The following is a 19,837-nucleotide window of genomic DNA, read 5'->3' as shown; positions in this document are numbered from 1 at the left end:
GAAATATAAAATTCTTATCAATCATAAAAATTTCAATTCAAGATCGTCAGGAAGGCAATCTAACATAAGACTCCTAAATAACCCCCCCATTCTCTTTTAAAGAAAATTTTTTCAATCATTAGATCTACTGCTCTAAGAATGCTCCCATGAGTCAGGCTCTTCATTTAGGTGTTTAAATGCTGATCAGTGCTTTAGCCAGCCATTATATAAAAATATTTTTCTGTGGCATCAGTCTTTATAACGTGGTTAAATGCTTTGGTCAGTGTTTCGCTGTCACCAATGACACAGTTCCTGTCCCCTCACTCCAAAGTCAACTGCATCCTGCTCTTGGTAGAATCATAGAATCACAGAATCATTTAGGTTGGAAAAGACCATTAAGGTCTTTAAGGTCCCTTCCAACATAAACCATTTTATGATTTCGCAATTCTATGATCATTGAGTCCAACTGCTAACCCAGCACTGCCAAGCCCACCACTAAACCATGTCCCTCAGTGCCACATCTACACGCACTTTAAATAACTCCAGGGGTGGTGACTCCACCACTGCCACAGGCAACCTGTTCCAATGCTTGAAAACCCTTTCAGTGAAGGAATTCTTCCTAATATTCAATATAAACCACCCCTGTACAACTTGAGGCCATGTACCCTTGTCTTATCACATGTTACTTGAGAGAAAACACTGACCCCCACCTGGCTGCAGCCTCCTTTCAGGCAGTTGAGGAAAAGTTTCTCTTCAGCTTCCTTTTCTCCAGGGTAAACAATACCAGCTCCCTCTGCCATTCCTCATAAGATTTGAGCTCCAGACCCTTCACCAGCTCTGTTGCCCTTCTCTGGACACGCCCCAGCACCTCAATGTCTTTCTTGTAGTGAGGGGCCCAAAACTGAACACAAGATTTGAGGTGCAGCCTCACCAGTGCTGAGTACAGAGGGACAATCATTTCCCTTGTCCTGCTGACCACACTATTTTTTGATCCAGGATGCCATTGGCCTTCTTGGCCACTTGGGCACACACTCGCTCATGTTCAGCCAACATCAACCAGCTCCCCCAGGTCCTTTCCCACCAGGTAGCTTTCCAGCTACTCTTCCCCCAGCCTGTAGTGCTTCAGGGGGTTGTTGTGACCCAAGTGCAAGACTCGGTATTTCACCTTGCTGACCCTCATACAGCTCTTCTTTCAGATGGGCATCACATTTGCTGACCTCCAGTCAACTGGGACCTTGCCAGTTAGCCATGACTAATGGTAAATGATGGAAAGTTGGCTCAGTGATCACTTCTGCCGGCTCCCTCAGTACCCTTGCGTGGATCCCCGCAGACTTGTGTGTGTCTAAGAGGTGTAGCAGGTCACCAACCATTTCCCCTTGGATTATGGGGGCTTCATTCTGCTCCCCATCCCTGTCTTTAAAATATTTTTAAACTCTACTCAGACTGCAAAGATGTACTGAACAGGGTATCAGAAAGCTACTTAGACTGAAAGACAAACTGTTACCATAATTTAGTAGACATTTACAGATGTGTTTTTATACACTTGAAGATATTGGAATAAATATTATGTATCCTTACCATGACACTAGAATGCAATTTCTCATGTTATGAAAAGACAGAACTGTGAAAAATACTTGCTTTCAGTTTCTGTTTCACATCCTTTTACAGTTTATGTTTCACCTAAAGATGAGCTGGAAAGATTCCAGAAGAAAGTATACATCCTAATTTAATTCTGGCAGCAGTTATAGTGAGTTTGCCTAAGGGTAAAACTTATGACTGAAACTGTAGCTTGCTCTTCTTCCTTTTAAGCTAAGAAGAGCTGCACTCAATTCATAGGTTTTGAAAGTAGAAAATACTTTGTGGAAGATACTACTTTCTCCTTGAATTTTAGTAAACAGAGGAGCCAGATAAGGGATTCCAAGTAAAGAATTTTATGTGTTAGCTAGTCTGCATATGGGAGGGTTGTTGAAGCTTAAATATGCATAACAATCAGGAAGGTTAAGCAGAATAAGATACTTTGGACTCAAATAAATCCAAATCTCTGTGTCTGAGCCCTAAATGTGCTGAGTCTGCTTGGGTGGGAGCTGTTCTGTGACAGGCACACAAGCAAGTGAAGTTATTCAAGTGGTGCAACCCTTCCCTTGCCCAGATTCTTCCAGCAAAATAAGGTTTAACAATATTTTGTACTGTATCAAATTTTATATGAGTTTACAGGAAAAACAAAGAAGTTGGATTGACAACCTGTGCCTGCCCTTCCCCTTGTAAAGCATTGGAATGTTTTCTGTCTTCACTGTTTTGTCTTTCAAAGCCTCATTGCACTAATCAGGCTGTATGAGGTATCTGGTAGCTGCAATGGAAAAATAATATAGTGCTCTGACTTCAGACTGTCTCCCATATAATTCAGAGCCAAACTGCAGCACCTCATAGAGAATTTAAAATTATCCTCCTAACTACAGTGCCTTGTACCCTAAAAATGTCAACCATAATCAAGATAAAAGATAACTGAAGCAGCACAAGGAAGATTTCTGTGTAATGTATCTTATAAATTAAGAAAAAGCTTTTGAACTTCACGTTATTCATCAAGAAAGAAATGTCTTTGGATTACTTCACATTCTGGGTTTGAAAGATATTTGGTGATCTTATGAAATACCTATATAGTATTTTTTACTGTTTTGGTTTTATGACATCAAAGCAGTGCTTTCTATCAAATGATCAATCCTGTCAGCTAATTAGAGGATAAGAAAATTTAGTAAAGAAAAATAATAAAAAATATGTACAGACACTACTTTCACATTCTTTTATGCTTGTTTTACATAGCATTTCTAGTCAAACGTAAAATGATGACAGGAGGGGTAAAGTTCAGTTTTATGATTCTCTGTACAGGAGACAAAGACCAGAGTCAAAATTTCTGGTGTCTTCTCTTTTGGTGTGCATACCTGAGCAAGACTTTACCCCAGATGTTCTTGCAATATATATGCCTTAAAATCCAAAACTGAGCACAACTAATGGCATGGAAAGTCAACCTGTGCTAAGTCAGGCAGATCCCCATGTTGGATACCATGTCTGATTTCATGGTGACACATTCAACACAGAGGAAAGAGAGGATATTCTGAGAGAAGTAAGAGGAATGGAAACACCCATATATAGATTGAAAAAACAGAAATTGCTGACTCTATAGAATAAACCGGGACTTAATTTGTACAAGATAATGGACAGGACATAAAAAAAAGGAAAATTCTCACCATTTTATTTCTCCAATCAATAGAAAAATGAAAGAAACCTAGAATACTTTTCCTATATGAAATCGGAATTAACACGTAGAACTCCTTGCCACTGGGTCTAACAAAAGACAAGCAATTCCTTCTCTTTCTGCTGGATGTCATAACAGATGCTCAAAAGATTATACACTTAACAAAAATAACTAGAACATCTGAGGGGATTAAGATAAAGTTTTGGGGTTTTTAAATGCATTCACTTAATCCCAGGGTAATAAAAATCAATGGGGATTTTGCTGTTGGCTTTATGTGGCTCAGGATGCCACCTGAAACTTTCAGATACAACTACTTTAGCCTCAGGTATCAACACACCACTAATTCCTGTGGTCTGGGAAGAAATCTCTCTCTGTTTGCAATTTGTGTTAGAACTGATGACTTCAAACCATTTGACATCCTTGTGTGACACAACTATTGGAGAAAGAAATACTAGACAGATTGGACCACAAGCCTGAGATGGGAAGAGAAGTCAAAGATTAAGCATCCAGTAAAAGAAATTTATACAGTAAGGAAAATATTTGAACTGACAACAAATTAAACTTTATTCACTTCAAACACACAAGAGCCTTAACGACACTGATTGATTTAAGGAGGATTTCTTTAAAATGTTTTTGCAACTGCTTAAGGGCTTCTAAAGCAGTGCTCTCTACCAAACTGACCCAGAGTGGTATTAAGTAATTATGCTGTGGTAATTAAAGTACCGGTACTTTTAAATGGATTAATTTATGGACCTTTTCAGGAATGCAATGACAATAATCTCTTTAAGAACACTTCAAAAGTCACAGTGACCAATTATTTTGAGCAAGTGAATACTACATCTCCTTTTACAGTTGTTCAACCCACCTTCCTTCCAGCCAAAGAGGTGCGTGAAATTCCTATTTCTTCAGAGACCAAAGGAAAATAAATTCATGTGCACTAATCTGCATTTTTACTGCTCCTATTTATTTTCCAGCTGTAAGGTGGCAGTTTAAGTTTATGTTCTCTTTACCCCCCCCATTTCTAACACGTATAACTTGTCAACTGAATGAGCTGCATCACTCAAATTTAGCATCTCCAAGCATAAAGTTAATGCCTAGGTGCTTATTACTTTAAATTATTAGCACATTGAGAAGTGTGAATGTTTCCTACACATTAAAAGACAGCTTTCCACACTGCAAGGTGAGCCCACAGGATTTATCTATGAGAATAGATAACATGGAAAGGTTGGCCATTTAACACGGAGAGTTTGATCAACAAGAACTGGCCTTCATGTATAGATAGGCACAAAGTCTTGGCTTGACACTGTTTTAAATCCAGAATCTCTTCAAGTTTCCTCTGAGGCTTAAAAAGATCAGACACCAAATGGAAGACACAGTGAGTGGAGAAATAGAACTACAAATGAACATGCTAGTCTCTCCCTATCCCACATAATGTACTTCATTGTTTTCTGGTTTTAATGTTAAAGCCCTCTTTTATTTTTCTCTCTTTCTGCTCTTTTGTTGAAGAACCAGTTTACCTGTGAGTGCATTCTGAAGAGTTAAAAAAAATTACATGATAATTTCAAAATTTTGTGCATCTCTCATAAATGCTTATATTTATTTTGCATAATTAGTAAAAAAAAAAATCCGTGTAAAGTGACTGACCTGCCTTTGGTCAAAGCTGAGCCCATCAGGGATGCTGGTAATGCCCCTGTGACAATGTATTTATCAAAGGGAATAATGCTGGGTTTAGATATGTGAGAGAAGAGTGAGGAAATGTGAGAAAAACAACCCTGCAGACACCACAGTCAGTGGAGAAGGTTCTCTGCAGGAGCCCCATGGTGGATCAGCCTGTTCCTGAAGGACTGCAACCCGTGGGAAGGACCCAGGTTGGAGAAGTTCGTGGAGGACTGTCTGCCATGGGAAGGACCCCACGCAGGAGCAGGGGAAGAGTCTGAAGAGGGAGGAGCAGCAGAGAGGAAGTGATTTGAACTGACTGCTACTCCCATTCTCCCTCCTCCTGCACCACTCAGGGGGAGGAGGCAGGAGATTCAGCAGTGAAGTTGAGCCCAGGAGCAGGAAAGAGTGGTGGGGAGGGGAGGTGTGTTTATTTCTGTTTCATTTCTCACTGTCCCTCTCTGTTACAACTAATTGGTAAATTATTAAATTAATTTCCCCAAGTCGAGTCTGTTTTGCCCATGATGGTGACTGGTGAGTGATCTCCCTGTCCCATGAACTTTTCATAGTATTTTCTTCCCCAGGCTCATTGAGGAGGGGGTGTGATAGAGCAGCTTGGTGGGCATCTGGTTGCCAGCCAAGGTCAACCCACTACAACAATACCACAGTTTAATCAAGGACATTTTTTTTAACTTTTCAGCATAGGACAACTTCCTTAAAATATCTTAATTCCTATTCATTTTCTTTTGTGTGTCAATGATAGGAACATCTTGTGCTGAACTGTATATTAACTATTTACATATTTATATGGTGCTATCCATCACATTGATCTGAAAGACTCAGGAAAATACACAGATTTGCTTTTCCAATATGTCTAGGAAGCAGAAAAGTATTATGCCTTTATTTATATGCTAAATAGCTGGTTGAAGTCTGTAACAGAGTCATGGCATGTAAATGGGGTTTGGAAGTGTCAGACCATGAACACAAGTAATTTTGATTACAATCAAGCTTTTCCTGGAAACGCACATGGAGAAAGACCTCTCCCTTCTCCTCTCCATTTCTAGCGCCCTCTAATTCCATCTAGATATTTTGGAGACATCCCTTCTCATGACAGTTTTGCTTTTCCAGTGCCATATGAAACCTGGAAGTTGAGGACTGTGAAAATGAAAAGCTGCAGAGAGAAAGATTCCCTGCTGTTTGTCCAAGTTAAAACTTGTCTGTACTACACAGAATTAGCATGCCCATCCTCAGCCATGTAGCACCTTGAAGCAGATACAGTAATTGTGTTTTCATTTTGTAATATCAAGGAAATCTGATGAGCATTGTACCAGAAAGGTCTTGGCATTTTTCTGTTATTGCTCTTACATCAACATTAGCAGAAAAATGTGTGATCAATTCAAAATCAGTTCTAAAGCTTGTTGCTGATTGACTATGCATTATTTAATGAATATTCTGCCAATTTCTTCTTTTGAACTTCATAATATGCAAACTCTGATGTTCAAATAGCTTCCATTAATGCATTCTGTCATTAGTGTTGTTCTTAATGCATATGACATGATTACGCCAACTCCTATCAGTTCTTCAAAAAAGGGTAATAAAACCATAAACTGCTCCTCACCAGTGAGCTTACATAATAAGATCTAGTATTTTAATTAGGCTTTTCTTCTTGCCATTTAAATATAGCTTGATAACAGGTGGTAAAAAAGATGTTAAGACAAAAAACTTCAAAATATTTTCATTCTCTCCATCAATCAGTTCATGTTCACAATTTAAGAAAGAGGCAGATAGCAATTATGATGGAGGAGTCAGATAAAGAATTTTTAAATCAAATCTTTTTCTTTACAAAATGAAAATGTTATTATTAAGACCAGTGATGAAACAATGAAACTCTTCCACACAATCAGCACATCGCAGAGAATCACATCTTGATAAATAATTGACAGAAAAGGCTACAGTTTCAGCTTTTCATACCAGGGCTTTAATTCAAAGTAAGAAGCTAACTCCTTAAGACAGCAAGGATTTAGAGGGCATAGCAGTTTCTGAAGGTATGCCACAAACAGATAAAACTTAGTTTAATTCAACTTTAACCTGCCCAGAGGTGGGCAAAGGTGATGTTTAGACCAAAATGAGGACTACATCAGTTTAAAATGATTCTGCAGGAAAGCTTTTAGGACAGAAAGCTGAAATAACCCCAGGGGACCACTAAAGCCAGAGAATACAGTAGTATGGACTGATGCATATAAGTATTGTGCTGATCCACAAACACATCAAAAACAGTCATGGCTTCTCATTGGGGATTGAAGTCTTGGACACATCAGTGGTGTAACAGCTCAAGTGCATGGAAATCAATTCAGTGAAAGGAAATGCAACTGTTTCTGCAAAGATGCCATCAGATTTACTATAAAAGACAAACAAAAAATCTGCTACCTTCAGTGGCCTTGATTACACATCTAGGAAAGGAAATGCAGCAGAATCACCACTTTTAAATTGTCCAGATCTCCTGATTTTAGCCACATGTACTTGGAAATTACCTATATCCCTTGTGAAATAAACATTAAGAGCTTCATTTTGCTTTCATCACATGTGATCAACAGAGACTAAGTCAGAGAAAATGAAAAAGCATTCCTACATGTCTTCAAATAAAGAAACGTTTTCTATATCTATGAACAGTGTCTAGAGCTCCATGAACAGCATCTTAAGAACTGCCAAGGCAGGATGTGGGTCTCAAGATCTGGAGGAGAATTCTCTCTAGGGCTGGGGGAGATGGTCACCTTGCCTGCAGGAGGTGGGTAGGGGTGAAGGAAGTGAAGAAGCAGTGGGAGACTGTCAGAGGACTCTGCAACACCAGAGATGTCAAAAAGGCTGTTAAAGGACCTTCTCTGAAACCCTGTGTGAAAGGAGGGGCAGGCAGAGTCTGAGATGACTGTGCTGGTAAATGGAGACTCCTGAGAAGGGGAAGGCTGGAAAGTGGTGACTTCAGGCTCTGTGAGGAAGGGTCCTGATCTGCTGACAGAGCTGGAGCTACAGACCAAGTTCAGTGCCCCAGTTCTGGAAGTGGTAGATCATGCTAAAAAGAAAAGGTAGATGTGGATAAGAGACACTCTGGTGAACAGGGCTCAAGGAGGCTTACCTCAAACAATGCACAAAAAGAAGGAGAAGATGAGCACACAAGTCCATGAAGAAAGTTTTCATATTTTTCCAAGGAAACTGTCACAGCTGGATACCTCTACATGCCTGAATCCTAATGCTTGCAGCATGGGGAATAAACAGGAGGAATTACAGAATAACAAAATATTCTGAGTTGGAAGCAATCCAGTTTCTGAAGGTATGGACAGGGATCATCAACTCCAACTCATAAGTGAACGGCCTCTATAGGGATCAGACTCACAACCCTGGCATTATTAGCACTGTGCTCCTACCAACTGAGCTAATCTCATTAAGGCTTGTGTACAGCTGTAGAGCTACAATCCCAATAGGATCACAGAGACGTGATGGCACAGCTCACACTGCAGGATTGTGATGGATGGATAAAGGCTCTTTGGGAAGGACAGGCCAAGATACCAAGGAGGAGTAGCTTCCCTTTATGCAACAGAGCAGCAAAGGTGCCTGGAGCTCTGCCTGGTGATGCATGAAGGGCCAAATGAGAGCTTACAGGTCAGGATTAGCAGGCAGACAGGTGTGGGTGATGTTGTGGTGAGCATCTGCTGCCAGCTGACTGGCCAAGATCTTCAGTTACTTCTTCATGTAACTGCAAGAACTCTCACATTCTAGTGCCCTGGTCCTCATGGGGGACCTTAACCATTATCTGCTGAAGGGTCAACAACATGGGCATAATAACCCAGGAGGTCTGTGGGGGGCATAGATGACATTGTCCTGACACAACTGATCAAGGAGTTGATGAAGGGAGATGCTCTGCTGGTCCTCACACTTTCAAACAAGGATAAACTACAGAGGAAGGTGAAAGCTGGGAGCAGCTGAGGCTGCACAGACCATGAAGTGGTGAAGTTCAGGGTCACAAGGGGAAATATCATGGCAAAAAAAAGCATTAAGCTCCGGAATTCAGGAGTGTAGACTTTGGCCTGTTCAGAAACTTTATTGGAAGAATCCCACTTGGATTCTCTCTTTGGAAATCAGTAGAGTTTGTAAGATCTTGTAGGTTTAAAGGTCTTCAGAGACAATCCCAAACTGGCAAAACTAGTACTTGAGATAAAGTCCCATATAATGGACTAGAGGAGTAATGACATTTCTGTGATATAGAGACACATTTCCAAAATTTTTCCTTTTAAATTGGGTACAGAAAAGATTTTTTTTCCTCTTGATTTTCCCATCTTAAGTCCTTCAGTGCATTAATATTCTTCTCAGGTTTCTACAAACATCCTTACAATGTGCTCTGTGCATTTCCATTTGTATTCTGTGAGCAGGTGAGTCCACAACACACACTGATTCTAATCACACCTAGAATCTGCCAATGTACAGCCAAATAAACAATTATCATGATTCAGGAGATTTAAAATTACATGTTTCAAGAAAAACATGCTGTCCTATTTTCTGTTCTTCAGGGAAGAAAAGAGGGTTTGTTTCACCTCAACAAAGAGAGCCATGTCTGCTTGGATTTCATTGCCCTGTATTCTAATGGGGTTATTTTAATTTATAACTGCCTTGTTACATAAAAAGAATGAAATACTAAATGTACCATTTAGTATGGAACTCTGATTCTGCTTTTAAGTTCAGCTTAATGGATTATCTTGCATTCTGTAATCTAATATCACTGATGGTTATGTGGGACATCACGAGAAATTAGATTATTTAATGTGAGATGATACAGTGTTTCATTTAAAATATTTTATTGTGTTATAGAATGAATACCTGACTCAGGAGAGCACAGATATTACTTGTGTCAGCATAAAGAAACTGGCAACTGGGATTCAGGATTCTTCCAGGTGCACGTCCGATCCTGGGCAGTGAGTCAGTCGGTGTAATATTCCTCTTTAATTAAAAGCTTAGTTGTAGAAAAAATCAACACCTATTCCAGCAGGTGAAGAGCAGAGCTAACAGAATTGTTCCTGAAGCTTTCTCATGCCTCTGACAAGTGGCAGTTTCTGGGGAAGGAGAGACCGACACCGCAAACAAAGGTGAAACACTGGCAGTCCCTTGGGTGGCACTGCTCAGCCCTGCTCGTGGCATCCTGATGTCTGTCACTTCATCATGCCCTCAGCAACGATTGCTGCTAGCTAAAGTAAAAGGTACCTATTTTCACGGCACAAAACAGCACCTCTCATAACACAACACTTTTCATAAGCATTTATTTCAATGGACATCATCTACCAACCACAGCTCTGTAAGATGCCAGGAGCCCTTAGACAAGTAGATACTTCGAGCAGTTAGACCTCTGAAATGAAAACCACCCTTCAGAAAAAAGAATTGTTCGATATCCATAAAGCATAATTGAAATTTAAGGAATTTCTGTAATAGGAGGGAATTATTTTCAGTGGAACTGACCCAGTGCTGGAATGCTGTACTGCCAGGAATATTTTATTTTATGCAGCTTCAGTTGCACATAAGGTAATGTGGTAACATAATGAAAGAGAACTCAGTGTTTTCCCTGTAGTAAAACAAGATGGAGAATTGCTCTAAGCAAGTGAATCCATTGATATATACACTTGTAGATACACACTCAGTTTCCTTAATGGAGAGTGTGATTGTCTGCAACATTTAATGCATTAATTCTGTAAGTCTGCTGTAAGGTAGGAATATATTGCTGTAACTTAACCAGAAAACAAAGTGACAGATAAAGTCACAGAGGAAGCCTGTGGCAGTGTCTCACCCCCAGGGTGATGCCTGTATCATCCTATGTCTCATATTTGGGTGTAAGGGCATTTACTTTCTGATTTATTTGTAAAACTTCTATGGCAAATAATCTGTTTCATTTTTACCTCTGAAATCTTTCACGCCCACAAAAAGAGCAACATCTTATTTAAAATAAAATAAGTTATATCTTCTTTTTCAGTAAGATTTATTGTAGCATCTTCAATTATCTTAAATATCTTGCTCTTTTGCCACTGGTGAAGGTGCAGTAGCAAGGATGCTGAGAGGGGAAGGGACAGGACCATTCTCGGCAGAGCTCATAACACTGACTGGGCCAAAGCCTCCCTTTGGGGAATGAGGACCCAACACAACAAGCCCACTGATGCCAAAGGAATGACAAGGATGTGCAAAATTAAAAATAGGACACTACTGCCACTGTACCAAAGAGCAGAGCATCAAGGGAAAAAAAGCAACAAACAAAAGAAAACCTAAACACAACACTCTTCCAGTGGAATTATTTGAATAAAGGGAGAGGAGAGGGGAAAGAGAATCCCCAACAGGAGCAACATGTCCAGGTGTTCAGGGTGTGTGTAATATATCTTACTAGAATTTCCCTAAAAAAATTAATATTCTGACATTGGAAAAGGGGGTGAGGAAGAGATGTCACGTTACTGTGCTGAAATTGTTGTTTTCCCAGAATGCAGGGCCATGTAAAAAGTTGTCTGAATATCCCTCAGCATGCTTAAATAGAGCTTATATACACATCTGAGGTGTTGGGGGGGGAGAAGCCTTTCTTTCTCGTAGCTAGCAAGATAAGCAAGCCAGAATAACTACATACAGCAGACCACAGCTAAATATTGATTCAGATGTTATTGAAAAAAGAGAAGGTGAGAGAACAGCAGCTTCAAAATAATGATGTAAAAATCTATGAAATAATGGTAGAGACAAATAGACCTACAGCAATTATACACAGAGCAGTTCAAAAGACCTGCTGGAATAGGAACAACAGCAGATGATTCAGTGCCTCCTGTGAAAATGGTCCTCCTCCCTTGATATCTGTGCAGTCCTTCTGCCTGGAACTAAGCTGGCATGACAGGTGCAAATTCAGGCAAGGAAAAAAATTCTAATTAGAGGAGTCACTCCAGTTTAATTCCAGATGTCATCACTGAAGCAGCTTTTCTTGTATATAGACACCCCAGTTGGCAAAACATTGTACTACAGCCTTTAAAAAAAAAAAAAAGATAGCAAGCAAGGTAGATAGGTTCTGGTCATGTGCAGCAGGATCTATCATTCAAATGTTTTAAGAAAATCCAGTATTTATCTTAACTGTATTGCACTTTTTAAACAGCAATATGTATGACAAAAAGCTGTTTACCAGCTTCAGCATTCACTTTTTGAGGGTACCTGCAAACCCCTAACTTGGCAGGGGCTGAAAGAATCACTCCCCTTTTTTTTTTTTTTCCTGCTATTTGCATTTCACTGAAATAGAGATTTTTTAATGCATCTTCTGCACCTGCTGTGAAACTGAACTCCTGTTACCTCAGAACCAATTATAAATTTGATTGCAGCACAATCTACAAAGAATAACAGTTAGTTCCTGCTCCAAAAGGAGTTGACACTGGAAAAGGCTCATTGCCTACGAATGCAGGAAAAACCCATTTTGCCCCTTTCGTGGGGCTGCAGTAAGTGTGAGGGCATACAAAACTTCCAGCAACCCTAATCCTCTTCCTGTATGTTTTTGGTACTTAAAGAAACAGAGTAAACAGTAAAAGACTGAGTGGCCAGGGGAAACTTCAAAAAAATGTTACCCTTCCTTGAAGAATAAATACTATGATCTATGAGAGAGATTTTTTAGAATTATAACTGCTGCCTCTAAAGTTGTGCAAAACTGCTTCCCCCAGCATCTGATGTGTCACCATTACCATTAATATCTGTCAGGACTGTTACAGATTCTGATTTTAAAAAGGAAAAAAAAAAAGAAGAAAATAGCAGCACAGTAGAAGTTCTTCTGCTTTTGGAATTGGGAGTTTAACAGCTCCTGTGAACTGTATTTAGTGCTGTCATTGTAAACAAATATTCACTGCATTTTATCAGAGCAGTCCTCCTGCTTCCTCCTTCCTTTGGCAACAGGGCCCACAGATATTCCTAGCTTGTCCTTGAAGCAAATATTTTGAACCTGGATGCGCTCATTTTGGGATAACTTACATAAAAGCCTCCTGAGAGCTTTGGATTTATTCACTGAGCACCTTAGCTGCAGATATGCACTGGACAGTCTCTTACTCCTGAAGCCCTCCCTGACTTGGGCCACACTGCCAAGAAAAACATCAAAGGAAACCTCTTCACGTTGCACCTATTTTTCTGGATTAATAGACAGGTCCAAGCCTGTGAGCCACACAACTTTTATGAAAGCTGAGTTCAAGATCACAGTAACTACTAACATTTGCTTAGATACTACTGGGGCAAATGTACCACAGGAATCTCACATGAGCTCTCGGCGCGTGGGCAGAGCCTCGCTATAAGAGATGTAACGTGAGGAAACTGGTAAAACATTCCAGTAAGATCAATTAAATGAAGGTATTTTTTTTTTTTTGGTGGCAGAATTAAAACTTTACAAGTGGGTAGCTGTTGAGTCATAGATGGCATGATCAGAAAAAGAGAGGAAATATAAGGAGTGAAGACTCTTAATGCAGATAAGCACACTCGGAAGAGAGTGAAGGAATGGCCTAACACTTTTTTTGCAGTCCTGTCATGGCACCCACATCCTCGTATTGCTGGAAAGTATCACACAAACTGAGGATGATACAGCCTATTCACTAAAAAAACCCACCAAGCACCACTCTGAAGGCCAGTGGGCTGATGAAACCGAATACTAAGTGTGACTTTGTGCTGTCGGGTGCACCATGGAAAGGATGGGTTTTTCCACAGACATTTTGCAAAGTCATTTACACCCAAAAATAGTGAATATATCATGCTGCTATTCCAAGTTAACAGTGTTTTTCACTCATTCTACAAAGGCATGAATGATGGCTCATGTTGGAGGACAAAGGAGAGGAATGAGCCCCTTATTAACACCCAGATTTAGGGAATGTGTTCCCTCTTGCACTGAAATTAGTGGCTCTTACTATTGACTCTGGAGCTCATACCAGTAAGGGCCCCATGCTTCCAACAGTTTTGTAAGACTTTTAATTTGGTAAGACTTTGGCTGAGATCAGAGAAAAGCTGAAGCATTTTTCTGAGGTGCCAGAAGTGAAGGGTTCTTTTGCATTCTAATCTTCTGACACAGATTTGCTCTGATCCAGTATCTGCCATTATTTAAACAGCTCAGTTGGCATGTGTGGCATTCTGCAGGCTAGTCAGAAGTCAAGAACCACGCTCTAAGGAGTTCATCATCTAAAAATTGGCATATAATTTAATGAGAAAGGACAAAGGAAAACAAGATAAATAGCAAACTGCTCCTGGGAATATTCCACTATTTATTTTTAATCGTAGAGAATGCAGATCATTCAGGCTGCTCCTGTTTCAGATTTGTTTCTTTTTGAATGATTAGACATGCAAGAGAGAAAGAGGTCAGGCACAGCAACCCAAAGTTCCCCCAGGAAGCATGAAATGGAAGCTACAAAGAGAATAAGAATTTTGGAATCAAACCCTCTTACTCTCCTGCCCTGCCTCTCCTTTGTGCTGCCAAAAAAGAACAAACCAGGAGATTTCAAGGGGAAAGCTTTCTTATTTCCTGAAAATTGGGGTATCTTCAAGGTGACACAAAACCCATCTGCCCTTTGCTCCCACCTTTCCTGGGAGATGCAGCATGAAATTGGATTGCAGCCTGTGCACAGAGGGATGCTGCACCAGGGCTGACACACACTGAGATGCCTTACTGCTGCTGTAGGACCACCCTCAAATGTTCTCACAGATGTTTGGCCCTGTAACCACCTGAAACCAGGGGAGCTGACATGTAGCTCCCAGTATTTTAGTCGTTTCCATCCCACTCAAAATATTTCCCCTCCTTCTCCTGCAACACGACTCAGTGCACACTTATAAAAAACATCTTCACACTATCAAATTTTAATAGACTTTAATTTTTCTCTGTCTATGCATTCGATGTTTTCCCCACAAAAGGTGACATGAATTTTGCTGCCAGTTATATTCTGAGTAACCCAATTAGTCCTGAAATACAGCACAGTGAGCATTGTGGTTTTCTCTCATTTATAATGCTTGTACATTTTTTTTCTTAAGCTTCTTTGGTAATTCTCTGATGATCATTGGATATAAATAGATTATATTGATGCATGTAAAAGCCTGATTATTTTATAAACTACAGCTATAATTTTATTTCAAAGTAAACTGGCAAGGAAAAGAGCTTAGAGGCACATATGTTAGAAGTATGAAAGATAATGCTTAAACTACCAGCGAGGTGCTCTTCATCTACCCTGATTCCAAATGCAAGAACAGGGAATAGAGCTCAATTACAGGCCAACAATTTTACATATTTTGAAGTAAAAAAAAAAAAAATTAAATAAAAAAAAAAGTAGCATGCAGAACAAATCCACTGTAGCAAGACATTTACAAGATTCATATGGGATTCGACAGCCACAGGGATAAAGGTACTTAAAAATATGCAGCATGTATTCCACAGAAGGAACATGTACTAAAGTTGATGTCTTCAGGAATTCTTAAGGCTTTAAGTTTTCCCTGTAAATTTCTTAATAAAATATGGTGGAAAGTGGTATTGGTTATTTCAACATTAAATGATACAGTTGGAAGTAAAGAAAACTTTTCTTCTGGACTGTATATACTGCCTGTTGTATACAACATTTGTCTATTTTGATATAAATACTTTTCTTTTCTGTACGGTTATGTAGAGAATGCATGGTAGAGAGGGCAATGGAGGCAGTAAATTGGTCATCTTGACTTTGGGATGAAAAAACTTAAATCTCCTTTCCGATGTGGAAGTTAAGTAAACCCATTCAGCTTGGTAAAATGAACATGAGTGTGAATCAATAATGTTCTGTGACTCAAGGTGCTGAAGGCACACAAGTTCACAGCAAAACTGTATTAAAGAAAAGATTCACTTGTGAAGTGGAAAACATCACTAATGCAACTCAATATTAGCTTTTAATTAGCGGATGTATTTTTTGCTATACGTTGTGAAACTCAGTTTGTTAGACTTAAAATAAAGCCAGTGAACAGTGAAGAAAAAAATGCTGTTCTGTTTTGGCTGTATTTGCTATGTCCTAAAGGTATTACCTACCCATGGTAGAGGGGTTGGAGGAATGTGATCCTTAAGATACCTTGCAACCCACTCTGTGATTCTATTTTTGAATATAATAAATATTTTTGAATATCTTATATAATTATATATTATATATATAATTGTTATATAATTATCATCAGTTGGCCAGAAGCACAATTATGAGGTTCCACTGGTCTTCCCCAATGAACATAAAGGAAAGAGGTTGGTCATGATCAGACCCCAGTCCCTGCGAATCGATGCAAACTGCTCAGCAGTGAATTCTTGGACAACAGACTAAGGAATTCAAAATGGCACATGTTAGAGGATGAAATTAGGCATGTATGTGTGTGCAATGAAAGCAATGAGCTTCTCAGAAGTCATTTTGCATAGAGGTAAAGGCTGCTGCATCTCCTCTCTGATGAGATTTGAGGTCGGTGATCTCCCTGATGGAGCAGAGGAGAGACTTTCCTGTTCCTGTATCTGTTATGTTTTCTCCAACCCAATTTGCAGACTGGCAATTCAAATGTCTCCTATTGCTGTTTTTTAAATCATAAAATTTGAAAACAACCTAGTTAAGACCACAGATAAACAATCCCCAAGAGAGGACTGGGGACAGGAGACATATGCCAGATTTTTCTCATGTAATGAGCTTTCAAGGCTCATTTCTTGGTATAAAACTTGCATAGCAAAAAAGAAGTTGCCACTTTTTCTTTTCTTGTTACAGTAGAGAGTGTTTGGAATATGCAAAACCTTAATGTTGGATTTGCATCAGGATATGAAGCCAGGGGATTTGGACAGGAAATACATGCTCTGAAAAATGGGCACATCCAGGATGGCCATGGCTGAGGGATAAAATACTGGAGATTTCAGGATTGTTGCAGTATGAAAAGCTCCATGAAATAATAAATCCCTGACAAGTGATATCGTTGGTTTTTTTAAACAGCTCTGAAAACTGTCCAGAAAACACTTCTAATTCTGTCTATTTTACAAACAACTACGGGGCAAATTCAGGGCACCTCTGTTCTAGACATTCTCCAGCTGCATTCTCCAAACAGGGCTGCTGATATTAACATATCCCCAGTGCCAAGTTTGCAAGTCTGAAGATGCCCTTGTGAAGCAATGAGATGTGAACTAAATCACACTGTCTGTTATCTCTATAATCTGTCCTGTGTCCAACACTGTGAGAAGCAGGTGCATCCTCTCAAAAAGCTTCCATAAAGTGTTCTTTCTCTGCATTTTTAGACACAAATTCTCTGCATTGAATGTATATATTTGGGAATTTTATAAATAAATTACATGATAAAACTATCCCCATAAAGATGCTAGAAGCTACCATATATGTTTCAAGAATCTAGTCAATAAAGAATTATTCTTTCTTTACTTCCAAGCAATAGCAGCATGGTGTCTAAATGCATTTACACACTTGTTCTTTCTCTTACCAGCTGTTGCCCTTTTGGACCCCAACCAGCATACTGAAGCTTTGCATTGCTGACCTCAGGGGGGTACAAACTCTGAGGATCCCTGCAGAGAGAAAAAAATAAGATTTCAGCTCCAGAAATGTCCTTGTATCAGCTGGTGCACACCTGCTTCAGAAATACACCATGAACTTGTAAGATGTCTTTCACCTGGAATCATCCAACAACTATTGCCAGATTTCAATAGACTTTTTTTGCAGTAAGGTAAATGCTACACCCCTAGCAAGTGTTGGTAATACCAAGTATTTAAGTGACAATTTCTGTTTCTTACTAATACGAAGCTAGACATATTCATTCCCCTGCTGACTTGCCTAAGCCTCAAGAATTAGTTAAGGGATAGCAAGCAATGTAACTGTATTTATCAACACTGATGATGTCCACAAATGATAAATAATAATTATATCTTTGAATCCTACTGCCACAAGAAAAATATAATTTCATTTTCTTCACCCCATGGCTTTTCTGCCTAATAATTTCCCTTTGAACATGATGGCAGAAAAGTTAAGCAGCTGTATAACAACTGATATGCAGCTTGGCTTCAAAGGCAAAAGCTCCTATTAATACCAAATATCTAATTTTTAGACAATAAAATCAAAATGCTTTTCTAGTTCTTTCATCCATTACCTTCGTTTTGTAGCAGAACATCAGGGAGACATAACAAATACAATATAGAAAAAGGAGGCTTTTTTGGTAAATGTCAGAGCAGCATAATGTCATTTTATCACAGCAGAGATAGCATTGACTTAACTGTATTTATACTCAGCTCAAATAATTACATTATATATTCTGAAGTCACATTGGTACAACTCTGTGTATAGTAACATTCCACAAACAAGAACACTAATAAAGCCTGTATACAATATGCCTCATTAACAGATCTCAAACTGCTTGAAAAAGTAAGGGTATTATCATCACTGGCCTACAGCCAGGAATAAGAAGGTAATTTGAGGCCAACATCACCCAAAATCAGAGAAAAGAACCAAAGCCTTGCTAGGCTTTAAGCAAAAGCCCTTCTTATATAGTGTTTTCTGGGCCATGTTTTCAAAACATAACAAAACTGAATGTAATAATTAGACACTAACTGAATTCTCCTCATTGCCTGTTTTGGGACCTGGTCCTGTACCACACTCCTGCTCTGCTCTCTTGGCCAGGAAGTCCCTTGGCTACACATTCCCACTGCACTGGTGCTGTTATAGCAAGTCCAAACACAGCAGCAAGAGGAATGTTCAGAACTGATTTTGTGTCATCTTTCCAAAGTGAAAAAAACCTATCATCTCCCATGAACTCCTGATCTATGATCAGCTACAATAAACAGACCCAAGGTGAGGACCCCCATGGCCACACCCCTTTCACAATTCTTGCAGATGGAAGAGCAACTTCCACTCTCCTGATTATAAACCATAACCCATAAAGTCTGCAAGGCCCTTGTGAAGAGGTTCATGGAGCTGACTTTGAAGTGCTCAAGGTCACCGACTTAGAGAATCATAGAATGGTTTGGGTTGGGAGGGACCTGAAAGAGAATCATAGAATGGTTTGGGTTGGGAGGGACCTGAAAGATCATCCAGTTCCAACTCTCCTGCCATGGGCAAGGACCTGAAAGATCATCCAGTTCCAACTCTCCTGCCATGGGCAAGGACACCTTTCACTAGACCAGGTTGCTCAGGGCCCCATCCAACCTGGCCTTGAACATTTCGGACACCTTTCACTAGATCAGGTTGCTCAGGGCCCCATCCAACCTGACCTTGAACATTTCCAGGGATGTGGCAGTCCAGGGATGTGCCAGCCACAGCTTCTCTGGGCAAGCTGTGCCAGTTTCTCACCACCCTCACAGGAAAGATGACAGGTTTGACACAGATGGGACACACTGAGAATGTGGAGGGGCAAGAGTGGGTTGTTGAGGTACTGACACTTCAAATCTGAATGTATCCCAGGGTGCCCAGATAGCTTTTGGCTCTATGCGCAAAGTGCCATCCACAGCTGCTCCCAGGAGAGTGAAATTACATCATTTCTTACGGTTTTTACCCACAAGGTGTCTTTGTGGGTAGACTACAGTAGTTTTCATAAGGTATGGATAAGAGAATACAAAACTCTCATACTGAGAGGAGCCACACAATTCCCATTCCAGTAAAAAGACTAGCCATACTTGTTCTGGATATTTTCAAGCTTGTATGCATTAGCTGCTTAAGTTTCCAGTCAGCTATGCCTGTTAGCAATCAATCTCTTTGGTTAGCTATCTTGATTATCTTAACAGAGAGTAACCTCTGAGCATAGAAGGAAAAGAGAAAAATAGTGAATCAAATCAAAACCTCTTATGGGAGAAAAAGCAGTACTTCACTATTTGTCAAATGAACTATCTAGTTCTTGGGTTATTTTACCCCATGGTGAGAAGAAGAGCAAGAAATTACAATTAGGAGGGGGAATACCGTCCCTAAATAAACAGAT

At 39.7% G+C, this 19,837-nt stretch overlaps 1 protein-coding gene across 1 annotated transcript in view; it reads right to left on the bottom strand.

Moving 5' to 3' along the window:
* The window catches only part of DPP6 (dipeptidyl peptidase like 6), a 250,442-nt gene that overhangs the window by 84,672 nt on the left and 145,933 nt on the right, over positions 1–19,837 (bottom strand). The window contains exon 7 of the mRNA XM_018084951.2: positions 17,360–17,441. Coding sequence (XP_017940440.1) covers positions 17,360–17,441 — 82 coding nt within the window. The remainder of the gene's footprint in view (positions 1–17,359; positions 17,442–19,837) is intronic.

Source organism: Manacus vitellinus, unplaced genomic scaffold (genome assembly GCF_001715985.3).
Source record: "Manacus vitellinus isolate BGI_N305 unplaced genomic scaffold, ASM171598v3 scaffold_79_pilon, whole genome shotgun sequence".
Classification (NCBI taxonomy): Eukaryota; Metazoa; Chordata; class Aves; order Passeriformes; family Pipridae; genus Manacus; species Manacus vitellinus.
This window is presented reverse-complemented; position numbering and strand designations above follow the sequence as displayed.